Here is a 25,050-nt window from a genome sequence, read left to right as displayed (position 1 = left end):
ATGTGCTGTTCCAAGATAAGGCAAGCACTTACTAATTCGAGTCCACAAGCAGGAAATGTGATACATCCATTTCCTTTCAGGCAAACAACACAGTTCCGTGGTAGCACAAAAGCTTTGCTTCTAGTGCAAAATCTCAAACATTCAGAAAACTATTGCTCCTCTGTGGACATACCATTTTGTATTTGCTATTTGGATGTTATGGATAAGAACAGTACTTCTCCTCCAATCACATGGCCACCAAAGTTTTGGGGTAAGGATATTGACTTTTTTTTTTCCTGAATATTGCTAATGTAGATGCAGATATTTGTTGTTGATTGCCTTTAAAAATACCTCTATATACTTTCAAGTTTCATGCTGGATGCAAAGAGTAATGAATAGGTTTTGTATTTCCTGCAGTGATATGATTGTTTTCTAAATGTTTCTTTGACAAAGTTTTATCATGTTTTTAAATGAATGGGGACAACAGAAGCTGCCAGGGCAAAATTGATTGTTTCAGAAAGTTCATTACTACAGTCTGTTGAAAAGGTGTCTGTTAACTTCAGTCAATAGTCAGATCAGGTAGACATTCTCAACTGCCTAATGGATGTACCTACACAGCAGACGTGATCTGTTTCATCTTTTGATGAAAATGGGATAGCAAAGACTAAATGTGTTTCAACATTTGGAATAAACTCTTATTCGTCTGGAATGAAAAGTTATTTGTAATTTGTTGTGCTGCCTCATGGTAAGATTTTCCTTATTTTTTCCTCAATTTATATTTTGATTATCATCTATTATGGCTCTGTCCTTTCATCCAAACCTGGGAATAGTTCATAAACTGAAATGTATAGTGTGAGGTGAAAGTATATGTTATACTGAAATTCATTCAGGGTAATTAGATTAATTGATTTGATCTTAAAGGATCCTCTGTGTGCCATTGCTGTAGAAGATCTTTCCCTCCAAAAAACTCTATTGCTTGCTATGTTTAATATTAACATTTATTAGCAAATAGCTTAGAATGAATCACATATCTGGTTTCATCTATTATAGTATTGCTATTGTGCAATGATCCCTGCAAGAATCTGAACACTATTTAAAACTAAAAAATAATATGCATCAGCAAAATACGACTTCAGTTGCACAGAATTGCCCCAGAAAAAGAGTGGAAAAAAGAACTTACAAGAGGATGGAAAGAAGTCCCTTTTCTTTCTTGTCATAAGGAACAAGAATTTGTTGAATGCCATCTAGACTTCTTGCAGTGACACATATATTTCCCTATTGAGAGACCATGAGAGACTCACTTAATTTTTTGTATCTTGGGCTAAAGGGTAGAGTACAGTAGTCAACATCTTTGATAAATACTTACAGATTAACTGAGGAAAAATTACAGTTATTACTGTTTCAGAGTCTTTAGTCTGGAGGTTGTCTGCTGGACTCTGAAGGACAACAGTCATTTTTTTTACAGTGAAGATGGATGTAATTCTAAAATGGTTCTTTCAGAATAAAAACTTTCTGCATTTGACAACACAGAGCAGGACACACTTTAGCAGACTTATTGCTGAAAGGGCCAGCACCTCCTTTTTTCCTCATTGCTCACCTGGCTTGTCTGACACTGGACCCAGCCCTGATCACATCCCATTTGCTTAGGCTCTGACAGCAGATGAACCTCAGAAATTGGATTTCTGTGAGGAGCTTGCATGATCCTTGAAAGGAAAGATGCCTCTCAGATTTTTCTTACTTTTCTGATAGATTTTAGAGGAGTCAATACAATTTTCTCTTAATTTCCTGTAGGTATATCATGTATGGTAGGCTAGGAAGGGTCACTGTATACTATATATGTTAGAAGATGATGACTGACATAAGATCACTGTGTGGAAAAAGCACTTAAAATGATAGAAGTGTATTCCTGACATCCTGGAGATACATGACTTGAAGCAAAAACAAAACTCCACATAATAGATATAAATAAAACTTAGGTCTTTATTAAATAAGAATGCAGTACTTGGAGCTGATTTTTTAGGACACGGCTCACAGGCTGTTTTCTAAGCCACCCACCATGTAGTACTGTGAATGTTACTACATTACCATGATGCATTCCTTCTTCCTGCATGTGTGACTTCTCAGCATCTTCCATGGATTCAGCCAAAGTGTAAACTTCAACATATGCGCAAAGGTTTGCTGAGAGGGACTAAGTTTGTGAGAAAAGAATCAGTGCTGTAAAAATAGTCAAAGCAACTCTTCATAATGATATTTTATCTCTTACAGTCTTGTAAACCATCTATTGTCTAACAGCTGGTTCCCTATGCTGGAAAATATACAGGCATCCTGTTTTCTATAGTTGTCCACTTTCCAGTGATAACTTCACACAATAGCTTCTTAAAAGTGACTCTAAGAATTTTAGAACAATGAACAAACTAAGCTGTCCTCTGTGATACTTATGTGTGAGCACATATAATTTTTTTTTTTTTTTAAATTGCTCCAGGCCAGTGGAAGTGTGCCTTAAGCAAGCTGTGTAGGGGAAAGCAAGATATAAACACCTCAATACAGGTCATTCTGTGTGAGTTGTCTAAGTAGTCTAAACCCTTTCTCTCATGCAAAGATCTTAAAAAATTATAATATTAAAAAAGAATTGGTACACATTTTTTTGCAAGCTCTGTTTACAATCAGTGACAGACTAGAGAGTCAATAACTGTAATGCTTAGCTGTAGACCTTGCAGGAATCCTTTGAATTCAGAAAGTCATCATCATCAATCTGCAGTATTTTTGGAATGCTAGATTATGTGGTGGATGAAGAAAAGGAAAAGAAAAATATCAAACTCTTCTTCTGCTTTAAATTAATGTGTTTATGATGGAATTTCTGGCCTTGTCAGCAAATATCCTCTGTGTAATGTGTCATAAGCAGAAAATTTAGATCCTGACTCTTGCTTGGCTAGAGCTTTTTCTTCCAACAGATGTTTCGCAAGGTCTTTGTAGATATCCTTGTCTGTTTCAGATAAGTTTTCTGAGCTACTGCCAGGATGCAGGAGCTCATTTCTATCAGGCGCCAGCTTCTGTGAAGCTATGTAACTCTGCACACCCTCCTTTGCAGTGGGAATCCATAGTATGATACTTTGGAAGATGCCAGAAGAGAAGCGCTTAAAGCCAGGCCCTGCTGAACTTCACTACTGCTGATAGCACATTGTAACTGTAGACAGAGAGTCTGGATTATAGTTTTTATTACTAGTTTCAAAAGGAGGCTTAATAGTAGCTGAGTGAGAAATTCAAGATTTGATACCCATCCATCAACTAATAATCTCACTTTTTACTGCTTTAATATAGTCTTTATTGAGTTCATTTTGATTTATAAGGTAACAGTGGGAGCAAAGATGTTTCCACTGAAACCAGGAGTACATTTCTTGTAATTCCTAAAAGCATTTTCAGTCGCACACAAGTAAATACAATATATGTTGTCAATGCAATCCTATTTCTTCGGCACAGATAACAATATAATTCCAGATTGGGAAATTTAATTTAAATAGTACATTTGATCAATGTGACAGCAGTAGAGAGACAAAGTGTAAGCAGATTTTAATCAACATTAACTTAGATCTCTAGACTACCCTTCAGTCTAGCTTTACTTAAGTGTCTATTTAGAAATGCAACCTTAAAATTTAATAACTGAAAAGCATTAAGGACATTTTTTCTTTTCTTGAATCAGAATCCAGGGTGTTATTTGTTCTGTGTGTGGAAATAATGCCATATATTAGATTTCTTCCAGCATTTTGCAATTGCAAACTGCTTGGCATATACTATAGGCATTATTGCTTGGCTTTGTAAGCTACAAATACACACACGTTTTTAAATATATTAAATTTTGCCTAGTCTCTCCCACAACCCACTGGTCTTCTCTTCATTAAAATGTATCTGTTTGAATGAAGTCAGACATGTGCTCTGATGAAAAAAATGGCATTAGGGGTGAGTGTATTCTAATGCCTGATGCTGTGTTTATCATGTTATTGACGTAGCAACAATCGTGTTTAAGGGCTGTGTGTCATTCTCTTTATGCACTGGAGTAATACTTTGAGGGGCAGCACTGACACAATCAGTAACACAACTGCTGGGCACTGCAAAGTCCAGCCTAGACAGCCATGGGACATGATTCCTTTTCATGATTCCTTCATGAGTGGCACTCATGGCTGAGTAGAAGCACAAGAAAAGATGCAGCCCTGTTCTTGGCAAGTAGGAGAAGAAGCATTTGTGGTGGCCTGTGTGGTGAGCCAGGTAAAGCCTCTTGGCTTGCACTCAGATATCTGTGCAGCCCATTTCCAGCATCCCCACTGGGTTCTCTCCTCTCATCCCCTTTGCTCCTGTTCATATACTTTTTACACTTTCCGTTCACACTTCAGCAGCAACAAAAAGGCCCTGGGACCTGCCTCAGCTGTCCTGCTGGAGATGTGGGCACAGAAAGACTGCAGTTTGGAGCCAGTTGTGGGGCACTGGACAGCAGATGTGGCAGTGGGATCTTCTTACAGGCCACTGCTGCTCCTATTCTGATGACTGAAAAAGACCTGCATCTTTGAATGAACCAGAGAGACACTCGGAGGGCCTTTATCCTGATAGTCCCCTGGCATTGCTAATAGGGCAGAGGATTTCAATAAGCTGACGATGCAACTCCTTTCCTGGCAGAAAGAAGGAAGTAAAGTTGTGACATAGAAACACTTATTTACACTTATTTAGGTGATTTACACCACTGAAGATTTTTTTCTTAACAGAGAAAACCTTCAGGGTGGAAGTGGAAAAAAGAGGGAGGAAAACACAACAAAATTAGAGCTTTGAATTCAGGTGATCTATCAACCTCAAGGCTGTATTTCCTGAATTGTTATTATTCTTCTCTTCAATTCTCTTTTCTCCCTTTTCAAAATCACCCCACTGTGTGCATTATTCCTGGTATTTTAATTCATGGCAATGAGCCAAAATAGATTAAGGTGATTGCAGACACTGCATCACCTGGAGTTTTTCCTTGCAGTTTCTCCTTTTTTTTGGTCAATTCTCTGTGAAAACACCCAGTAATTTTAAAAGTGCAGCACATCCCACATCATAAGGAATTCATAGCACACAGGGTAATCTTTTTCCACAGGAGATATAATCTTTCTGCAGAGTCTTTGGGTTAGATCGCCGATGCCTAGAAAAGTTTGGAAATGGGATGTGAAAAAAATTAGCTTCTTCCTTTTGAAATTATCGTGCTGGAGTCAGACGACTTCAGACTTTATGAGCTGCTGTTGTTAGAAGCAGCCTCAATGGGAGAATAGAGATGGAGAGAGGAAAAATGCTTGCTTTCAACCTCATCATGCAGTCCTGTTGTAGTGTTTTAGGGAATAATTCTTTACAGTGCTTATCCAAAATAATAGGACTCTCCAAAATAATAGGTACTTTTCAGAAAACAGAGACCTAAAGTAAGGATAGAGCCTTACTACTGGGGACAATAAATGAAAATTGCATTCCAGTAATAAATGGTTTTGTCAATGTTAAATTTCTTTAACCTCATTGCCTTTTAACATTTAGTTAAAATGTCATACAAAAACCAGTTATGATTACCCAGTAAGAATAAAAATTAAAGACAAGTTAAATTCATCAATACATGGTGAATGGGAGGGAAAGGAGCAGAATGGTCTAGGCAAATGTTATCAGAGGAAGGAATAACCATATTGATGTGGTGTAATCAGACATATCTGAAAGAATACATCTGAGTTCTTTGGTCAGGAGCCTGTACTAAAACCTTTCCTGTGCCACAGTCAACCATATATATAAGAAAAATGCAGTCTGCACACTGAATCTGCAGCTCCCCATCTGGCATACACTGACAATATCTACAGCAACCACTTTCCTGCTCAGATTTCCCAGAGTGCTTTGTCAAGCACTGCTTTAACAAGTCTGCTTAACACTTGATACTCAGAGTTTGAATTCTGTCTCACAGGGTCACTGATCCACAGCTCAGGACCCATTTGCAGCTTGGGGTTTTAGCTCGTGGTCTGTGATATTAAGGGGCTCAAATCATTGACCAGACATAGAGCAGTGCCCAAAATGATGCAGTTGGAGAATTAATTGCGTGTGAACAAACGTTTCTTTTGACTTCTCACCTATCTTTTACAATCAAATAAATAGCTCATACTTCCAGATTTGCTATTAGAGTAGTTGTAGTTCGTTATTGCTTGCCTAACCTTTTATCTTCTGACTAATATTTTTCTCCTTTACTCATTCAAGATAGACCCTTTAAAAAAGGCAAAAATTGTACATGATTTAAACTACCTTTCTACTCTTGTCTTCTAATAACGACGAGCAGCTTATCTTTCATTATTACTTCAAAGCCAAGTTTATCTACTGATGGTAGAATAAGAGCTTGTTTTGAAGAGTGCATAATCCAAACGCCTTCCTAATTGTTTTATTTTAGTATCACTCAGTGGCTTGTGAATTTGGGCAATCCCATGGAAAAAGTAGTCTAACAAAAAATAGTAAATAATAAGGAGAGATGCATTTCCTAGTTTAGTCAGAAAACTGTCAGAATGCATTACATGAAATGGCCAGGAAAACTGGCTGAAAAATATGGCCTCATTTCTTAGCGCAGAAGATATTGATCAGATGGGCTAATTAGAGCACAATTTCCTTAAAATATGTGCAAAATGTGTGAATAGTGTGAGTGCACACTACAAGATATAGTGCAGAAAGAAGTAGAGAATGCCTATGCACCTTTGTGTCAGTCTTGTGTGGACTGACCATGTCCTTGGGGCTGCAGATTTCCAGTTCTGTCAAATAACACACCTGCAAGCATAGCTGGCTTAGTGGATGTGTAGCTGTTTTGAGTAAAGGCAATGGTGACATAAAGCCTTCTCACACTCCTCCTACAAGAAATTTTTATCAACTTCAAAAGTTGAGTTCAGACTCCTGAGGGAGGGCTCTTAACGTGAAGTAAAATACTTTTATTCTTCCCAAATTCACTGAGAAATTGAATTGTCTTATTTTCCTAGGGCAACTTGAACTTAGAACAAGCTGGATTTCTCTTGGAAATAGGCATACTGGAAGACATATTTTTGCTCAGGTTTGTGGTAGAGAAGATAGATGGTATCAGCGTGTTTCAGGTCCCTATTTGAAAATCAGAGATAATTTCCCTGTGCTTTTTTGTAAGATTGTTCTCAAGAGAAAAGTGATGAGGTAAAATATGACACATGATCAGATAGAAAGGCTTCTCTGGCTTTGCAAAGTTTTCCTGTAAACACATTGATTATTTCAAGTAGGTTTATCTGAAAAGCAGATGTACAACACAGATATAAAATATGATGCATTTAAACAACACTATGAAAGACAATGAGATCTTTATTTTAATGTTTAATCCCTGAAATGTTTCCCTTCTTATTACCAACTTTAAATCTAGAACACCTACATGTTATCCTTCCTGCTCCTCAGTGAAATGCTACATGATCATGAATTTAATAGAGAAGCCATGTTTCCAGATTACTTCACCAATTATTTCCCTTGAATGAGTAACCTTGTTCATATGGATGAAGGACAATTGTAATGTCCCTGCACAGTGAATTTGCAGAAATCAGGACTATAAAAATCCCCGACATCTGAGTGGAGTTTTTAGAATAGGGGCCAGTTTTGCTTTTGTTACAAATGCCACACATTGTGTTGTCAGACAGACCCTGAGAACACAAGAAAAACCAAATAATGTCAACACCAGTAAAACCCAGCTTCACCTATATAAGAACTGAGATAGACTTTTTCCCCCCCTCTTGGAGAGGGCTGTAGGATTGTGCATCCTCACAGGCCCAGCAGCATCAGAATAAATTTTGCTGCATGGCTTCCAGAGCTACAGATATTTCAGTTGCTTTCTTTTCCACTTCAGATAAGATACTGATCTGCATGACAGTCCTGTGATAAAGACATAGAAAACATCACATAACTAATTCACTTTTCAAGTGATCGAGTAGTCTAAGCTAATTTATGTATGACACATAATTTGAGCAACAAACATGATAGCCAGAAGACTTCTAGGGCAAGTAAGACCCACATACATACCACCTTTCCTCTGCTTGAATCTGTAGATCTCCAAAAGGAAGACTTTATCCTTATTGGGTCAAGATCAGCAGAAGATCTTCCCCTTTCCACTTCCTCTGAGCTGACTTGGGATATGTCACAAGGCAGCAGCAGAGCAGCCTGGGCCAGTGACTCAAAGAGCACACAGCTGTCATACAAATAGTGGTAATACTGAGAGCAATGGCAACAAGGGTGTGGGTTTAACTGAGGGAAGATAAAACAGCATGTGATGGTGAGGCATTAGCAAAGGCAGCAACTGCATCTGAACATCAGCTCTGCAGTGCCAGCATGACAGAAGTGAATCTTACTCTTTTGCAACACTCAAGGTCCCTGGCTCCTCATCTGAAGTCCTCCAGAAATATTCTCATATCAAAAATGAAAAAAATCCATGATCTGTTATGTCATTAAAAAGGAAGGCGTTGCTCATCTTCCCCTTCTCAGCTTCAAGATATTCCATGTTTCTGTTCCCCCTCAGCTGTGTTTGGGAAAAGCTGATCTCTATGCAGCTGTTCAGTTGGATTTCTTATACACATGGCAGCGCTGTTTGTTGGAGTGGCCATGTCCTTTTGCTTCATAAATCATATACTGTCTTCTGAATGGAAGAATTATCAAACTATCCCAAATTTAACATCATTATGCTAATTTTTCTATCAGTTAGGTAAAAAATTTGATGAACATATGAAAGTTTTCACTTCCATTACTGAAGCAAAGGGGACCATAACAATAGTCAGATATTGAAAAAGTCTGACTGAGAGAGGCTTGGACTGAAAAAGTTAACATGTAAATGCATTCCAAGATCTTATGTGCAAGCCTGTCAGAGAGATAAAAGTAGATACTAATGAGGAACTTTTTTTTTTTCCCTTATTCTGCCAAGCCCAAAGAAAAGAGCATTATTACTGTAGGTGGATGAAAGCAGCAAAACTATGTCACAAAGAGAAGAGACCAGACTTATTCTTGCATTCTGTCTATTTGGAGCATGATTTCTTCCTTGTATATAAATTATTCTTTTAAAGTCAGTCCATCATCCTCAGGCTGTGTATTGTGTCATCCCAATCACTGCTTTTCTGCTTTACCCACCCCGGTATACAGCCATTGATTTATCAAATGCTTCGCCATCTTTAGCAGGAAGGACACAATTCTGAGGTAGTACAAAGAAAAGGAAATTTTTTTCAGAGTATTATTTAAATAATAATTTTGAATTTTTACAATTACACCTACATTATTGACTAATTATATGGCGCAGCTTGTTGTTACATGGTTGAGCCGCCAGAAGCATCATTCTTTATCCACCAAATGCAGAAACATAGTCCATAGGAAACAAAGTATATTTCTTCTTTCAAGCACTACACCAGGGAACGTTTTGGCATGTGAAAGTGTCACAGAACCAAAGCAGCTTAGAGCTCGGTGTTCTCCCCAGGACAAACACCCCGAGGCTGCATGATCACCAGCTAGAGCTTAACAGTGTTCATACTCACATGACCTGGCCTCAGCACACTGTGGGTGCCATGGTTCTGCCTCAGTTCTTGCAGAACTTACTGAAGGAAAATGCTCTGCATTTATCCACAACTTCCCATTTTCCACTGTAATTTATTTTAAGCAGGAGTTAAATGAGTTTATAATATTTGTTAAAGTCTTTGTGAACCAAATGAGTGGCCGCATGTGGTACCACCTCCCTTATACAGAAGATCAATCTGAAGCATGGAGAGGGAATGAAATGTCCAAAATCAAAAACAAGAGCACAAGACAAAATCAAGGCTCAAAACTAAATATTTTTCCTTAGTAAGATTATTTTAATCTCATAGCCTTATCCTTTTGTCTGGAAAAGAACTAAAAAGAAAATTTAAAAATAATCAGAAAATACTATCAACATTTATCAGCATTCATCAACGTCATTTCCCCTATTTTTCAAGGTAGAAGATTCACTTCTTTTACAAAAATACTCTTATTCAGATTTTGAAGCTTATTGTATTTATTGCACTGAAGTTTGCACCAAGCAATCCTAAATTATTCTTCTAGTATAATTTATTCCCTTCTACTTGAAGAGGCAGGAAAGACATTAATTTGATTTGCACATATTGAAAATGAGACAATCATATTTTAAGATTTATCTGTTAAATGACTTCAGCCGAAACTCCATCAACGATACCCACAACAGATATATACAGCATTGTTATGAAATAACAACTGGGAAATTTTCAGCAAAATAAGTGGGGGGTGGGGTGGGGTGAGGGGGGGGGGGGGGAATAGTCATTTTAAGATAATGTATGAACTCCTTTGGGCTCTGACCAATGCTTGCTGAAGGAAGGAGCCATGGCAGTTTCTGTTTCTCACCAGAGGCCTCTGCCTTCCTTCTCTGGCATCTTATTTGCAGAAGAAAATTAATTCCCTGTTTCTGACATTTGCATTCACAGTCCAGCATCCTAACACACACTTATGACATGTTTGACCATTTGAGTGACATCTGTTAATTTTAAACCTTTTGTATTTAAATATTATGTTATATCAATACCATCTCTCCATTTTCCAGGGTAATGGAAGATAAAGCAACTAAGCAAACACCTGGCTTCTATGGGAAGTGCATAAGTTATGCAGGCAAAATAAAGATAGGAAGGAAGATAAAGAAGGAAGTCATTGATGGCTCAGTTAATTGAAAAGTGTAGGAATTTCTGGGCAAGCAGGACCTGGCCCAGCCTGGTGCAAATACAGCCTCCCAGACACGGCTGGCTCATGTGAGACAAGCACCAACATCCCACTCCATACTGAGTCTCCAGCCTGGATCCTTTGCCCTGGGTCGAGAAGAGTTGACTAATAATCCAGATCAATGATCCATTCATTTAGAAATTATGTCAGCATTTATTAGCTTGTGGTTACACAGATTTTTTATGACTGCTACTTAATTGGATCTCCAAGCCCACACTGATACAGATATTCATGGAAATATTTGGTGCAATCTCCCAAACTGATTGATGTTCACCCAGAAAGTACCTGGACAAAGAAAGATCAATTTTTGAACCTCAGGTCGCTAACTGAAGAGTGCAGCACTACCACATATAAACATACTTCTGTGTTCTCAAAATGCTCAGTATTACACCTGTTTACAGAGGAAGACACGCAGCAGGAGATTTTTTTTGCATTACTGGATGTAGGTCAGGTATTACTGTAGTGAAAAAACACACAGATCAAAATTCCTGCTCCTTTAATACCTGTTTATTGGATACTTTAGAAAAGTATTCAGCAAAGTTCACAAACAGGTCTTCCTTCCATTCTTCAACTTTGTACATATTTTTAAATTTTCACCTGAAGAAGGTCCTTGTTTCAGCAATCTCGAAAAATAATGAGATTGTAAATAGAGCAGTAAACAGTATTTTCAATGACGTCTATTCTTGAACAAGTAATACAGAGGTAAGACTGTCAGCAGAACACACTGTGGTAGTATTTCAAAGGCAGTGTGTTATGAGTGAGAAAGGACTCTTTTGGAGGAACTTCACAGTTTTGAGCCTCCATAGATTTCCTTCAGCTTCTGCCAAGACAATATGCTGCACACGTTTCATTAATTTTATCTATGTTAATCATAGAATGATTCGGATTGGAAGGAAATTTAAAGATCATCTAGTTCTTACCTGTCTGCCATAGGAAGGGTTAGCTTCCAATACCTTGCTAAATACATGATGTGCATTTAAAATGGAAAATAACAGTTACAGAACTGTAAAGGGGAGATTGTTCCTCTCCTGGGAAGCAGAGAAACAGATGAGCATATTGCAGGGGGAGAGCAACAGAGATTGCACTGCCAAAAGCAAGGATCAGAAACAAGGTCTTGCCTCTCAGGTGATACGAAGAGACTCTTGAGGCTCAGAGGGACACGTGCAGAGTTTTCAGCACTTACTGCAAGCGCGGCGTTGAGAGCCACTCTGTATAGGATGCACTGGCAAGGCTGAAATGCCACCTTTCTCTTCTAGTACAGCTAGTGTCTTAAGGCACTCAGAGTGTGTTTTCTCACTCTGAATCTTTTAAAATATTCTTCTCTATATCATTCTAAGACTTGGGCTTCCAGCATACTTCATGGCTTTTATGGGTTCTTAAAGTAAGAACAAGCTCCACATGAATCTGTATCTGGGTCAGGCACTGGCAACAGAATACTGTGGTGGGACTGAGGATGTTTTCTATATATTCCTCACCCCACATTCTTCCCAATAACCCCTTCAAATCCTTGTGCTATGTTCAACCTTTAGATGTCTTCTGTTTTCTTAAATGTAGGCTATATGTTTCAGTAGTGCATCCTTAGTTTCAAGAGTTTCAGAAAATTCTGATTAATTTTAAGGTCTGTTTGTATATGAGATTACTTATTCTCAGGTATAAATTATTTTTATCAATTAAGAAATAAGTATAATGTCATATTGCAAAGCGTCAGATTGTGATTTAGTGTTAGTTTATGCAGAGGCCGTATAGCTTAGCTCTGCTGTTGTGAGGTGGTTAAGAATGTCTGGCCAGAGGATTGCTTGCTGCATATGCAGAAATAATCAAATTCTACTGCTTTTGTTATGCATTAGGAATCACAATGAAACCACATGGTAACAAAGTATGCCTGAAGGAATCTTAGCTTTGTTTTACATAGTTGTGCCAAAGGCATTAAATGGAACATGCTGACATCTCTATCTTAGATGTTTCCTTCTGATTTTTTACAATTACTCTTTATTTGTCATTCCAGTAAAAATCAACTGCCAGTAATATCAAGGGAACATCATTAACTCTGAGTTGGTTTGTGAGATATTGAGATGGCATATTCCACTCCTCTGACTTTTTATCACAATGAATTATGGTATTAGTAATCAAAGCAAATGTACTCTGGTCCATGAAAATCATTCTGGATATCACTGCAGATGTCAAGAAGTATAAATTTAGGAAAAGACTTAGCCTTATGCTCCTCCATGATCACAAATATTTGCATCAAGATATAAAACTTTGCAAGTTTGACATCTTTAAACTTCTGAACACTTTTGCTGTGCCTTGGTTTACTTCACTTTCAAAGTCTCTGCAAAATGATAGTCCTAAGTGTTTATGGTGATGAAATTCAGAAGTTTTCTGTTTTTTGAGGTACTATGAATGTCTCTGTAATCGTTCCTTGGAATGTTTCTCGATAGCTTTTTCTGACTCCTTATTTTACTAGAATGAAGGTGGTTTCTGCATAGTTTCGATTTCCAGAATCAGTTTCCAGCAGAGGGCAATCTTGTTCCTAGATAGGGTCCTCATTTGTGAAGTTAACCCTCTGATGAGCAACCAGCCCCTCTGCATTTCAAAACGAGTATTAATCCAAAAGCATGGGCTGCCTTTTTTTTTTTTTTTTAAACTTGTCATTTAATCAATAATTTTTCCGATGCTTCTGGAGCCCATTTGCTTACCTGATCGAAAATCTTAGAAACTGCACAAAATTACGTCAGCGTGGACCTTGAGCTGTCATTTGTTCTACCTTCTTTTTTCAAGGCAGGATTAACTACATTACAACTCTTGACTGATGTTGCTTTTTAAAATCTTTGCTGGGGGTGGATGTACTACATGCCTGGATTATCTGTTCTAGTTCTTACCTGTCCTCATAGATATAAACAGATTTTTAATTTTCTTTGCTTTATTTTAAAACCAGCACTTCTTATTTTATCTACTGTGGACATTAAAAAAACCTGTTATTAGGTGAAGCGGGAGAATTATTCTCTGTTGCTGTAGAAAAGAATCTTGCAGTAGCACAGGCTGAATAAAACATCTCTTTAGCAAGTTTGTGTCTGAATGCAGAGCTCTGATATTTCTGGCAGCAACTCTATCTCACTTATTAGTTCTTATGTCCTGCAGAGTTTGCTTTTCTTTTGGCTTATTTCCCCTTACAGATTCTGTTTCTGGACATCACAACTACCTGAACCACCTTGTGCTGTAGCCTGTCACTCTCAGTTATCTTTCAGGAGCCATGTATGAAGTTTCTTGAAGTTTTGCCATGACTAAGATCACAACTGGTTGATATTATGCTGCAACTGATTCATCCACCCAACTGAATCACAGACTGCCTACAAATGACTAATGAGAGGCTGTTTTGCTAACACAATTAGTGGCAATTGGGAAGATAGTACTATCAACACTTGTCAGATATAAAGAAATTGCTTTTTTGAGCTCAGCATGACAACAGTAGCACAGGAGTGATACTAGCTTTAAAATGAGTTCTTGGAGCTGGTAGAACCAACATAAAATTTCAAGTATTGCTAATCACTTCAAGCCTTCTGTGGTGGGAAGAAGTAATGGCTCTTTTGGCCCGAGGTATACTTTGTTTCCAACTCACTGCCTGGGAAACTCATGCATCAGCATGAGTAGCTGTAGCCTGTCTAGCTTAGAGAGGTACATTCGCTATTGTTGAGGAATCCATTCAGTGCAGGTAGCTCAGGATGCAGCTGCAGGGCCAGATGCAGGTTGTGTTCTGGGGGGCAGGAGGCTGAGCCCATGACCTGCTGACCATTTGCATAAAAAAGGGGCCTAGGAACCTGTGGCCCTGCCAGGGGACTGGACACTTGGACTCTTGGAGACAGCAAGAGCCAAGCACCCCAGATTTTCCCACCCTTAGGCTGTGAGAGGATAAAAGCCTAGAAGTTCCTTTGTTCTGGGTCCCTTCTTGGAGACACCAGCTCGAGCTCTTACTTTTTTCTTTAGTTACTGCACCATGATTAAATTATTTTTAGGATCTAGACATCTGAGTCTCTGCTATGGGACGCCAGGGGTTGAGCTGGTAAGGAAACCTGGTCTGATTCTGTGGGTTGGGGGATGTAGCCGCAAAAGGGCTTCTGTCCCAGCTCTGGTGGTGGGAGTGTGACTGCCTAAGTGGCTCCTGGATGGTCAGACAGGGAGGTGTCCTTAACACTGTTAGGAAGTTGCTACGGGTTTGTTCAAACTCTGATGGACCCTGGCTGCTCCACTCTGGTTTTGCACAGAAGAGACTGTGTTAGAATCATCAGCTAATGATTTAGCTGAACCTCACTTGAAACCTGAGACACTGAGACCCCTCAGAAATAGTGTCTGAACCATTGTTACTATCAGGTTAGCAGATTTGTAATATGTAGAATGCAATTCATGCTTTAGTACACTAGCTGGTGCTCTATACTAAGCTGTGCAATGGATGTGTAAGGTACGAATTCCCAAACTGGTTTGTATGCGTTTTCTACTCGCTTTTGTCAAGGACCTTTCATTTTGGGAAAATATCATCTCGATAAAAAAAGGTTGAGCTGACGTTTTCATATTTGAGATCAAACCCTCTACTAGTTGTCAAGGCTTTTTGGCTTTGGATCAAAGCAAGCTGAAGTTGTTTGTGCAAATGTGTGTTCATGAAGGGAGAGGAATGCTTACCAACTTAAACAAGTTTTAAGTAACTGGCATACGACATCACATAAAGGAGAGAGAGCTAGCAAAAATGTGGAGGAAGGAAGGAAATAGAAGGGAAATAAATTTAAAATTATAAAATTTTGTTTTAAGGTATAAAAATAACTCTCTTCCACTATATGCCACAGTGGAATGTGCTGATACTTCTTGTTGCTAATACAGCTGAAATCAACGAGCTTGTATATTTTACCTCTGAGTTTGCTGGATCCCCATGCAATAAAAGTTGCATGTTAGATGCACAATGTCTCATGCTAGTTTGGGGCAGGTGGAAAAAAAGAAAAGTAGGACAATTATTCTTAGACATTTAAGTAGATGAGCAGTTTGCTCTAATGTAGTATAAGTAAAATGTCTCTCTAGAATGTTGAGTTTAAATGCTGAAAAATGCCATTTTTGGGTGACAAGCTACCTTACCATTTCTAATAACTTTAAAATAACATTTCTGTTCTGATCTAGGAATGGCACTTCTCACTTCAGTGTCCCCTTCTCCCCAGCCCCTCCCCAGGCTCTCCCAAACCAGACTCTGTTCACTCACTCTACAGTGCCTTCCCCTTCCGATTTCCTCCCCAGGGGTGGAGCTGAGAATCGGATGTACGAAATGGTGAAAATTATGGGTTAAGATAAGAACAATTTACTGGAAACAGCAATGAGATAACAAAACAAAGGGTAACACCAGCAACAGTAATAAAAAAGGTATACAAAAAGTGAGTGATTCACATGAAAAAAAAAAAAACAAACCAAACAAAACCCTCAGTGCAACATGGCATGATCTAGAGACAATTAACCAACAGGTTCCCTACCTTGCCATACTTTTTGTCCCACCTGAAGCCACGCCCTTGTTCCTGGAAGTGAGGGTTCCTTATTTCCACCCTATGAGGTGGCATAGAATGACACAGCTCCAGGCTCTGCCCCCTCATGGCTGTTGCAGAAAAATTAGCTTTGTGCTGGCCAAAACCAAAACAACTGCTTAATTATTACTCTTTGAATAAAACAAGAACAATGTAATAACAACAACAACAAAATTACCAGCTCTAAAACATGAAGATTGCAATATTTGGAAGTCACCCACTAGAAATCAAATAAGGTGTGCAGGTATCATCTCAACCTGTGGGTGTTTTCTGACTTCTTGCGCTTAGCAATAAAATGAGCAGAACAGATGCTTAGAAGGCTGAGTGATTTGTTATTAGCTTTATTAGCTAGTATTGGCAAAGAAGCAGTTCTAATTCATCATGTGTCCACAGCCTGACTAAAAGCTGCTTTTCCATTTCTCTTTCCCTTGCATTCAGTACTTTCTCCTGTCTTCCTCCACCCCCCCCGGTTCATATTCTGAGAAGTTCTCACTGAGGGTGCTGCTTACATGATTTTGAAAGGTTCTACTATCCTATCATGGCCAGCTGCAAAATTTTCATATATATATATATATATATATATATATATATATTTGTGAGCATGGGGAAAGGAAGATTCTGTACCCACCTTACTTTTACACCTTGTGGAACTTGCCATAAGGGTATAGGATATATGCAAGTCCCAAGGATTTCCTGAGGTCAAGGAACAAAATCCTATTGCAGCTCATTGCACCCAGATTGGAGGACAAGAGAGATTCCTTGGGAAAATGAATTCCCGAAACAAATGTGTTTTGAATTCAAAGGGTTGGCTGATGTGGTCCATAAAAATGAAAGAAAATGAAATTCAGAGAAGTAAGAGGTTGCCTTATATGTCTGAAAACATCCTACAAGCCTACATGATAGAAGTGGGATACTCTACTACAAAAAGCAAATCTATTTTATGAAGATTTTGGGTAATTCAGGGACTGATGCATCTAGGTAGGGATTGTGTTGCTATTTTTCAGTGAGGTACACCCCAAAGTGAGGAAGAAGAGAACACACTACACTTCTGAGAAGACTTTCTGATTGGTATAAACCACCTTTGGTTGACCCTGCTTCAGATGTCCAGGCCAGATGGGAAACAGTTTTTCAGGGCCAAGTGCTAGGAAATACATCAGCCAGTCTATCATTGCATGTTACTAATAACATTTCTAAATTTCTAGAGTGTGGATTCTGTCAAGAGATAACCACTTGCCAGAGGCTATCAATTTGATAGGATATTTGCTATCACTTCCTATACACAGTTCATGGAAATTTATGAAATTCTTATAGAAAGTTTCAATGACCAAGAAAAAGTTTTGCACAGCAGATGCAACAATCCCCTGTAGAAACCTGTAGTACCACACTTCACTAACACTGCATGCAGAAACCAGAGAGGAGGGAACAGAGAGACTTCAAAAGAAATTGCCTGGTCTGGATAGATGTTGGGCAGACAAATGTGCTGACTTGATGTTTAGATCTGGGGGTAACATTTAGAAGTTATGGGTGTTACTGTGGGTTCTGAAATTCCAACCTTTTTTGCATGGTCATGTTGGAAGTCCTACAGATAGAAAGGTAAAGTGGCTAAGATATCCAGTTGCTTTTTTACCTTAGCCTTTCATTTCTGGCTTTGTACCTCGAAGTCTGTCCTGCATTGTTGATAAAAACTTCGTCCTTCACCTCAGGTGGTGTTAGAGGTGAGAGTGGAGAATTGACTGAGGTGAGGTACCAAATCTTTTCTGTTAGGCATAATCAAATAAAGCAGGCAGTATGAGCAGCCTGAGAAACATACAGCTCAAAACATATTTAGGGGGCAGGGCCCTGGGTAGATGTAATTAGCAGCATCGCTAACTTATCCCCAGATCTTTCTTTTTACTATTTTCTTTAAAAGCAGAGGACAAAATGACAGGCACAGCTCTCAGGAAACCATAAGACATTACAATGGCCCCTTGGGAGACATTTTGTGTCAGTGTCACTCTGACTCCCCCGAAGGCTAGTTCTGGCACTGCCCAGATTAAGGAAGAGAAAACCAATTTGGTGAAGGCCAGCTGTTCCTCTCAAAATCCTAGGTGTAGCAAGTCCCCCTCTGCCTTTGATCTTTTTCTCTGTTTGATAATATTTTCTCCAATGTACCTCAGGGCTGTGATTGCTGGACATTCTAAAGAGGAAATCAATGGACATAGATTTACAATTCTACAAGTTTTAGAACTGAATAACATTTCTGTGAAATTCATCCTCTGCAGAGAGTAAGCAAAGAACAAGTTTGACCCGTTAGTGTGACCCACAGTTCCAGCTTAAGTCAGTGAGATGTTGGAAAGAGAAAAAATGAAGTGTTTGTAACCAATGGGTCTAGTGATATTTCTGTAATAAGAATCAAGAGGGTTAAATGTAGATCCAAATGGAAAAGAGAGAATATGGAGTCTTGGCAACTGAAATAATCAGAGTAAATTCAGCTGACCTTCATCAGGGAATAATTTGACCCTCGATTTTTCCATCATACATGGACACAGAGAAATAAAAGAACTAAACAAGTTAAAGAAAATGACGCCATTCTCCAGAGGGATAATTGTCTGTGCTGTACGTCCAGCACAGGGGAACAGCACGTGGGAAAGACTGAAGAGTTGCACTCAATACTTTTGTCAATTCCCTTATCTGCTTTAAACAGTGTGAAACTCTGGTTAGATTGTGCAGGTGGTGAAAGTAATGGCTTGAGGGATGCAGGGACAAATCCTCACCATGGTGCATGGCAGCCCCAGAGCCAGGTACACTTGTGCTGCTTGCTGTGCTTCTGCTTACGCTCGAGGCTGCTGAGCCCTGTGGAGATCCCCTTTGCCAGCTGAGAGCCCAAAGAGTTGCAGGGATATCCTGTGGCAGCACAGAGTCCTGTGCCTGGGGGATTCCTTGGCAGCCTCAAATATAACCTAACCAGCATTTGAACTGAAGTGCAGAAGAAATGAGCACAAGAAAGGATTAGTTCTTGCTCCACTTTCCCATAGCCATGCAGGGACAGCAGTAGTGCGTGGGAAGTGCTGTCTTCACGACTCCCCCTGGGATTTATTCAACTGGAGGTCACAAAGTCCTGGCTCTCCCTTCCCACCTTTGGGAGTATGAGTAGGAACTTGCAGTAACAGAATGTATTAAATCTATTCAAATGGCATAATAAGCTATTCCGGACCAAAAGGGGCACAGTAAGTCCTGCTATGTCTCTAAAGATGTTTTATAAAGGGCAGAATCACACTGGGCTTGTGAGAAGAAAACTGCTTGTAAGTGATCTGATTTGAAGCCAAGAGTTGCAGTGCAGGATGCTGCAAGGACCTGTGGGCTCTTGCAGAAAGCAGACTAGGCAGTCACCCTTTGTCTTTAGTGTGTCCAGTCAAAGGTTTTTGAGTTGTAGAAATGAGAGTTTAAAGAATATTTGTCTTTTAGGGTCAAGTCTGATCCCTCTCAGAATGAAAGGACACCAAAGTGTTCCAGAGAGGGAGCCGTCCTCTGCAACAATATCTAATGCATTATCTTTGCCAGTGTCTATTTGAAAAGGATAATGTTATAAGCCTACCTGAAAGCAGAGGTTACAGGCCAGGAACAGTAGGACTGTGAGCCTTCCAAGTATGAATCACATCATTTGCAATTTTTCCCTGAAGGGAGAAAAGTAAGAAGGTAGATAAGGGAGATAACTATGACTACTTCTTAAAGTGCAATTAACCAATAAACATTTACGATTCTTCTACTGGAAGCAAAGCTAATGTTTCTTTCCCCTTTATTGAAGTGACCTGTCCTAAGTTTAAGGCTGATTAAAACAGAAGAATCCTTCCAGGGTGCCACTAATGGGGTGCCTCTGTCTGCAAGTCAGTCCTGCTGGCCCTGCCTGGCACCTCTCCTCCCTCTTCAGGGTGTGCTGGCTGCTCTCCATAGCCATCACTCAGGCCACTCACTCTCCTTGCATCTTCAGCACCTGCTTTGGCCAAATTCCACAACTCAGATTCACTGTCATTATTCTGGGGTTTGGGAATGACTGTACAGCAGCATAAATCCAGGGGAAACTCTTCAGTGGCGGCTATAAAATTCTGAGCCTAGTCTCAGCTTGCCTTTTCTGGCCTCTAATGTCTGCATCCCAGTCCTGGAGTTAATACCTTCTGTCTGGCACAGTGTTATTGGGCCTGCTCTTCAGTATGCTCTAGGAGTTACTCACCTTTCTCTATCTAATGAATACTTTCCTTTTTCACAAAAATGCTTCACAAATATGATAGAACAGTACAGACAGAACAAACATGTTTCAACGTGTCCCATGGATATTTTTTGCTTATTCCCTCTTTGCTCCATCAGTTATCAACATAGTGTTCCTTCTTGTTTTAGACCCAAGCCCTTCTTAAATTTTGTGAGGATCTATAAAGGTTTTGCATTCATTTCAGGCCTTATCCAGGATTACAAATATATCTGAACTTTTTACAACAGCAGTAATGCTGGTGCTCAGCTGCAAACCGAGTGAAATTTTCTGAATTAACTATCCTCGTCTTAGACGTATACAAGGAAAAATCACATCTCTCCATCCTGTGAAACCATATGGGAGAGTAAACAATCCTAGCCACGGGTTTTATTTTTGTTTGGGTTTTTTTTTTCATATCTTGTAGTCCTTGAAAACATTTCTAAAAGAGCTAGAAATTTGCTTTTCTTAATGGCAGATTAATTCATCTTTAAGTCAGGCATTGGGGATAGGAAATATTCAAGAGACTTAGTATAACGAGTGGTTATCTCTGACCATAATAATTTAGGATGTAGTAATTTACATTAATTGCTATGAGGATTTAAACTCTCTGTTACTCAGCAGTAAAAGGCTGGGAAGTGTTCTCATGTTATAATAAATACAGGGCTCACTCCACTAAGAACATGGCAGAAGGTACATCACTGTTTTAATAGGTGAGTTTGCAACACGTACACACAGAATGTAAAGGTCTATAGCTAGAAGGACAAGTCTGCAGAAATCCACACCTCCTATTGCCCAGAGAAGGAAATACTTGGCAGTTTTATAACACTTGGAACTGGTGGGTGGCAGGTTCTGGGAAAGGCTAAAGACTTTCTTTGCCTTGGTACAGAAACTGATATTAAATATAAGTTATTTTTTGGATGTTGTTGAATCATGCAAATTAAACAGGCAAGCAAAAACGCCCAAAACAAAACAAAAAAAACCCACAAAACCAAAAAAATCCCACAAAATCCAAAACCCAAAGCAACCACAAACAAAACACCCACACAAACAAAACCCCACAAAACACCAAAATGCTGTATACTAAGTGCACTCTCAACTGTTGTGTTTGTGTTGTGATGTTCAAGTGTTACAAAGACCTAAGGGCCAGCTCATCTTTTAAGGACGCTGGCATTTTAAATTAATTTTCTTGCAGAAATATCCTTCAGAGTTACTTCATTAACTTTGATGTTCATTTTTGTTGTATTTCAGAGCATATAACAATAGCCTTCACAGTGTCCATGGTGATTGGACTGGTGATTGGAGGGATCATCTGGGCATTTTTCACCTGCTTGTCTCGTCGCAGAGCTAGCGCCCACATTTCCCAGGGGAGCCCCTCATCCTTCAGCCGTCGGTCGAGACCTTCCTCCCATGGCCACACTGCCGGCAGGACTGGATTTTACCGCAACAGCAGTTGCGAACGTCGCAGCAACCTCAGCCTGGCCAGCCTCACCTTCCAGCGGCAAGCCTCCTTGGAGCAGGCCAACTCCTTCCCCAGGAAGTCAAGCTTCCGTGCATCCACCTTCCACCCTTTCCTGCAGAGTCCTCCCCTGCCCGTGGAGACGAACAGTCAGCTGATCACCCTCACTCCCACAAATACCACCACAACCCTTGTGGGAAGCACCACCAACAGCTTGAGTCGACCTGAATTCCACTGGTCTAACAACAACCTGCGCATCTGCCACTCCACACAAACCCCACCTCCCGCATACGAAACCATCATAAAAGCTTTCCCAGAATCCTGAGCTTTGTCCTTGCTGCAAACGCACATGAGCATCCTAGGAGGAACCTCAACTATCTCAGCAATTTTCTGTGCATGATGAAGATCTCTGAGAAGTCTCCAGCTGCAGTTGCAGAGGGGACATACTTTGCCAAGAGGCATGTAGCAGTGATTTCATGGAGCCCAGCATCCCACTGTCTGAGAGATCATTTGTCTTTGCACTGCTGTCTTTTATTTACTGCTCTGCTATATGCTTGCATATTTATAGTGTTGTATCTTTAATTGCAGCCATTGTCTCTTTATTTTAGAGGGAAAAATGCTGCCACATAAAAACTAAATCATTTCTTGAAGGAACAGATAATACTAGAGATTACTGATATACACAGCACATCAATGCAAATTTCACTATTCTTTTGGTTTTTTTAAGAAGTTTTGATTTTACATGTTTTTTTTTACATCTTCAGAGAGCACCTCCCGTTACCCTACTTCTTGCTATAACCCCAGAAGAGCTTCAGCCTGAGGAACCTTAAATTCAGACCTCATAGAGGATGCAGTCCTGGCTGCTGTAGATATCTTGTCCAGATTCAATGATCTGATCTGAAAAGACTCCATATTAGGGGTGCTTGTTTAAAATTCCCCACAGTGTGGGGGAAAAAATTTGAAGTATGTGAAGATTCATGCAGACAGAAGCTTTGAACAGCTAACTAAATGCATGATAGCAATTATAAAGAATTCTCTGTCTGCAGCAAGCAGAACAGGTAGTCACATTTTAATACCCCATGATGCTGTATGGGCAGAACTCCTCATGTTTCATTTTTCTAGTTCTGGTTATCCAGATAAGCAGTATGAATGACAACTATTTTTTAATTAAGTTTCCTGATTTCCTATGGGATTAGTCATTTCCTTATTTCAAATTGTTTTTCTCAGATTGTACCAACGTTTAATTCTTTCTTTTATTCACTGAAATCTTGACTTTCACTAAAACAAGATTTCAGACATCTGTGGCTGAATACAGGGATTGCATAATGAATTAGGATATGAAGATAAAGATTAAGTATTTAGTTGAGGCTTACATATATTCTTGACTTTTACATGTGTATCATGCCAAGCAAACCCCTGGCTTAGTAGAGACTAATTGCACTGATGTGACAAAGCTTTCAGGATTTGGAAATAACAGAGACAAATGGGACCCAAATTAACTCTTATTGTATCAGTTCCCTGTCAAGTATCTCAAGGGTAAAGAATTTCCACAAGTGGAGGAGTTGTCCACACTCCACACTTGCAAACATGCCCTGTTGTTTCTAAAAGGCTTGGGCAATACCAGCCTCAGGACTCCTGATTCTGATGGGGCTTCTGTAGGGAGAACAAGTTCTTATCTCTCTTTTGGGAGGGACAAAGATTCAGCAGCTTCTGTGAATGGGCAAAATGTTTAACATCTCCCAGGTTTTCCAGGCTTTTGGAGACTGCCAGCACGCATCCCTTTGCTGCAGTAATATCCCTCAGGAAGCACTGGCATTGATCTCTGATCTGCAGTATTCCAGCCTAATATCCACCTATTTGCAAATAATGCCACAAACACTGAGCTTACAAGCAATGCTTACTGTAAATAAAAAGTATTCCTTATTGTAAAGGCAAATGATTTTCCATATATTTACTGACTGGATTTAATTGTTTTATTTTTAGTGTGCAACACATCTGGAGAGATGTATGTAATTGCTAGAAGAACAACCATTTACAGAGTTTACAGAGCATTTCCCTGCAGACACTATGGGTTCTAGCACATCTAGACCTTGCTGATAAGACTGTAACACTGCATTTGGCTGGCCACAGGCAACAGACTTAACAGAACTCTGAAGAAATAAAGTTGTCCTTTTTCAGTCATTAAAATTTTTTTTTCATTTAGAGTTTTTCTGAGTCTGGTGAATTTCATTGCATGCAAAAATATGTTCAAAGTGTCTTTCCTATAGAATAGGTGATGCAGCCTGTTCTAACCTGCCTACAAAAAGTAGAATTTAAGCCTGTTCCCTTTGTTTAGATGGACTGTGGAAGAGCCAACTTACCCTACCAGCTGTGTACCCAGTGTGCACCCAGCTCGCCAAAACTGCTTGTTCCTTGAGAGTGAAACCATTTTAGATGAGTAAATTTTTACTTCTGGATTGTAAGTGCACATTACATTACAGTAGAACTTTCCACAGCGCACTTATTGCACAATTATTACTTGTATTACACTGTATTTAGTAAACAATGTAAAGAGGGAAGCTTAAATGTACTATATTTTTTTCCTCCTGAAATCTGCACTGGATATCAAAACATTTCTTTTGTGCCCTGGATGAGGGAGACTAAAACCACACATTTGGTGCACAGCCAATATGACTGTCAGATGCCTAAAACTTGTTTTCACATCTGAAATAAATGTTTTGCAAGCATTCAAGAAGCTTCAGAATGTGGAATAAAGTTAGATTCTAAAATCTCAAGCTCATGTTTATTCTTAATGATGAATACAGCTGCTTGCATGAAAGATTCTTTAAAGAGAAGGGTATTATCTTTAAATATGCAAGCTGATAGGGTTAGAAATGTGAATGACGGCTCCCACCTTCTTTTGCTTCTGTGGGGAAACACCCCAAAACTGAAGATGTTTTTTGAAGTCAGGATCAGAATTTGCCTTATGAGAACAGCTTCAAAGGATCAGAAGTGAGAAGGTCTCTCACAAATAACTGTTTGCAGGTATTAAATCCACTGGTTTTTAAGTACTTCGGCTTCAATTCACATTGTGT

At 39.3% G+C, this 25,050-nt stretch overlaps 1 protein-coding gene across 1 annotated transcript; it reads left to right on the top strand.

Annotated features, from left to right (window-relative positions):
- Positions 1-24,750, top strand: MYCT1 (MYC target 1). The gene is made up of 2 exons (XM_066179078.1): positions 1-250; positions 21,769-24,750. The coding sequence occupies exons 1-2, from the start codon at positions 1-3 to the stop codon at positions 22,299-22,301; spliced, it is 783 nt and encodes a 260-aa protein (XP_066035175.1). The 3' UTR covers positions 22,302-24,750.
- The last annotated feature ends 300 nt before the right edge of the window (positions 24,751-25,050 follow it).

Source organism: Chamaea fasciata, unplaced genomic scaffold (genome assembly GCF_029207755.1).
Source record: "Chamaea fasciata isolate MVZ Bird 193981 ecotype frontalis unplaced genomic scaffold, bChaFas1.0.hap1 SCAF_3, whole genome shotgun sequence".
In the NCBI taxonomy this organism is placed as follows: Eukaryota; Metazoa; Chordata; class Aves; order Passeriformes; family Sylviidae; genus Chamaea; species Chamaea fasciata.
The sequence above is the reverse complement of the archived record's forward strand: the minus strand, read 5'-3'. Positions and strand labels throughout refer to the sequence as shown.

Bases quoted from the DNA above. Each gene is read 5' to 3' on its own strand.
- MYCT1 (XM_066179078.1), top strand. From the start codon at position 1: ATGTGCTGTTCCAAGATAAGGCAAGCACTTACTAATTCGAGTCCACAA. The intron at 251-21,768 runs GTAAGGATATTG...GTTGTATTTCAG, and splicing joins ATGGCCACCAAAGTTTTGGG to AGCATATAACAATAGCCTTC.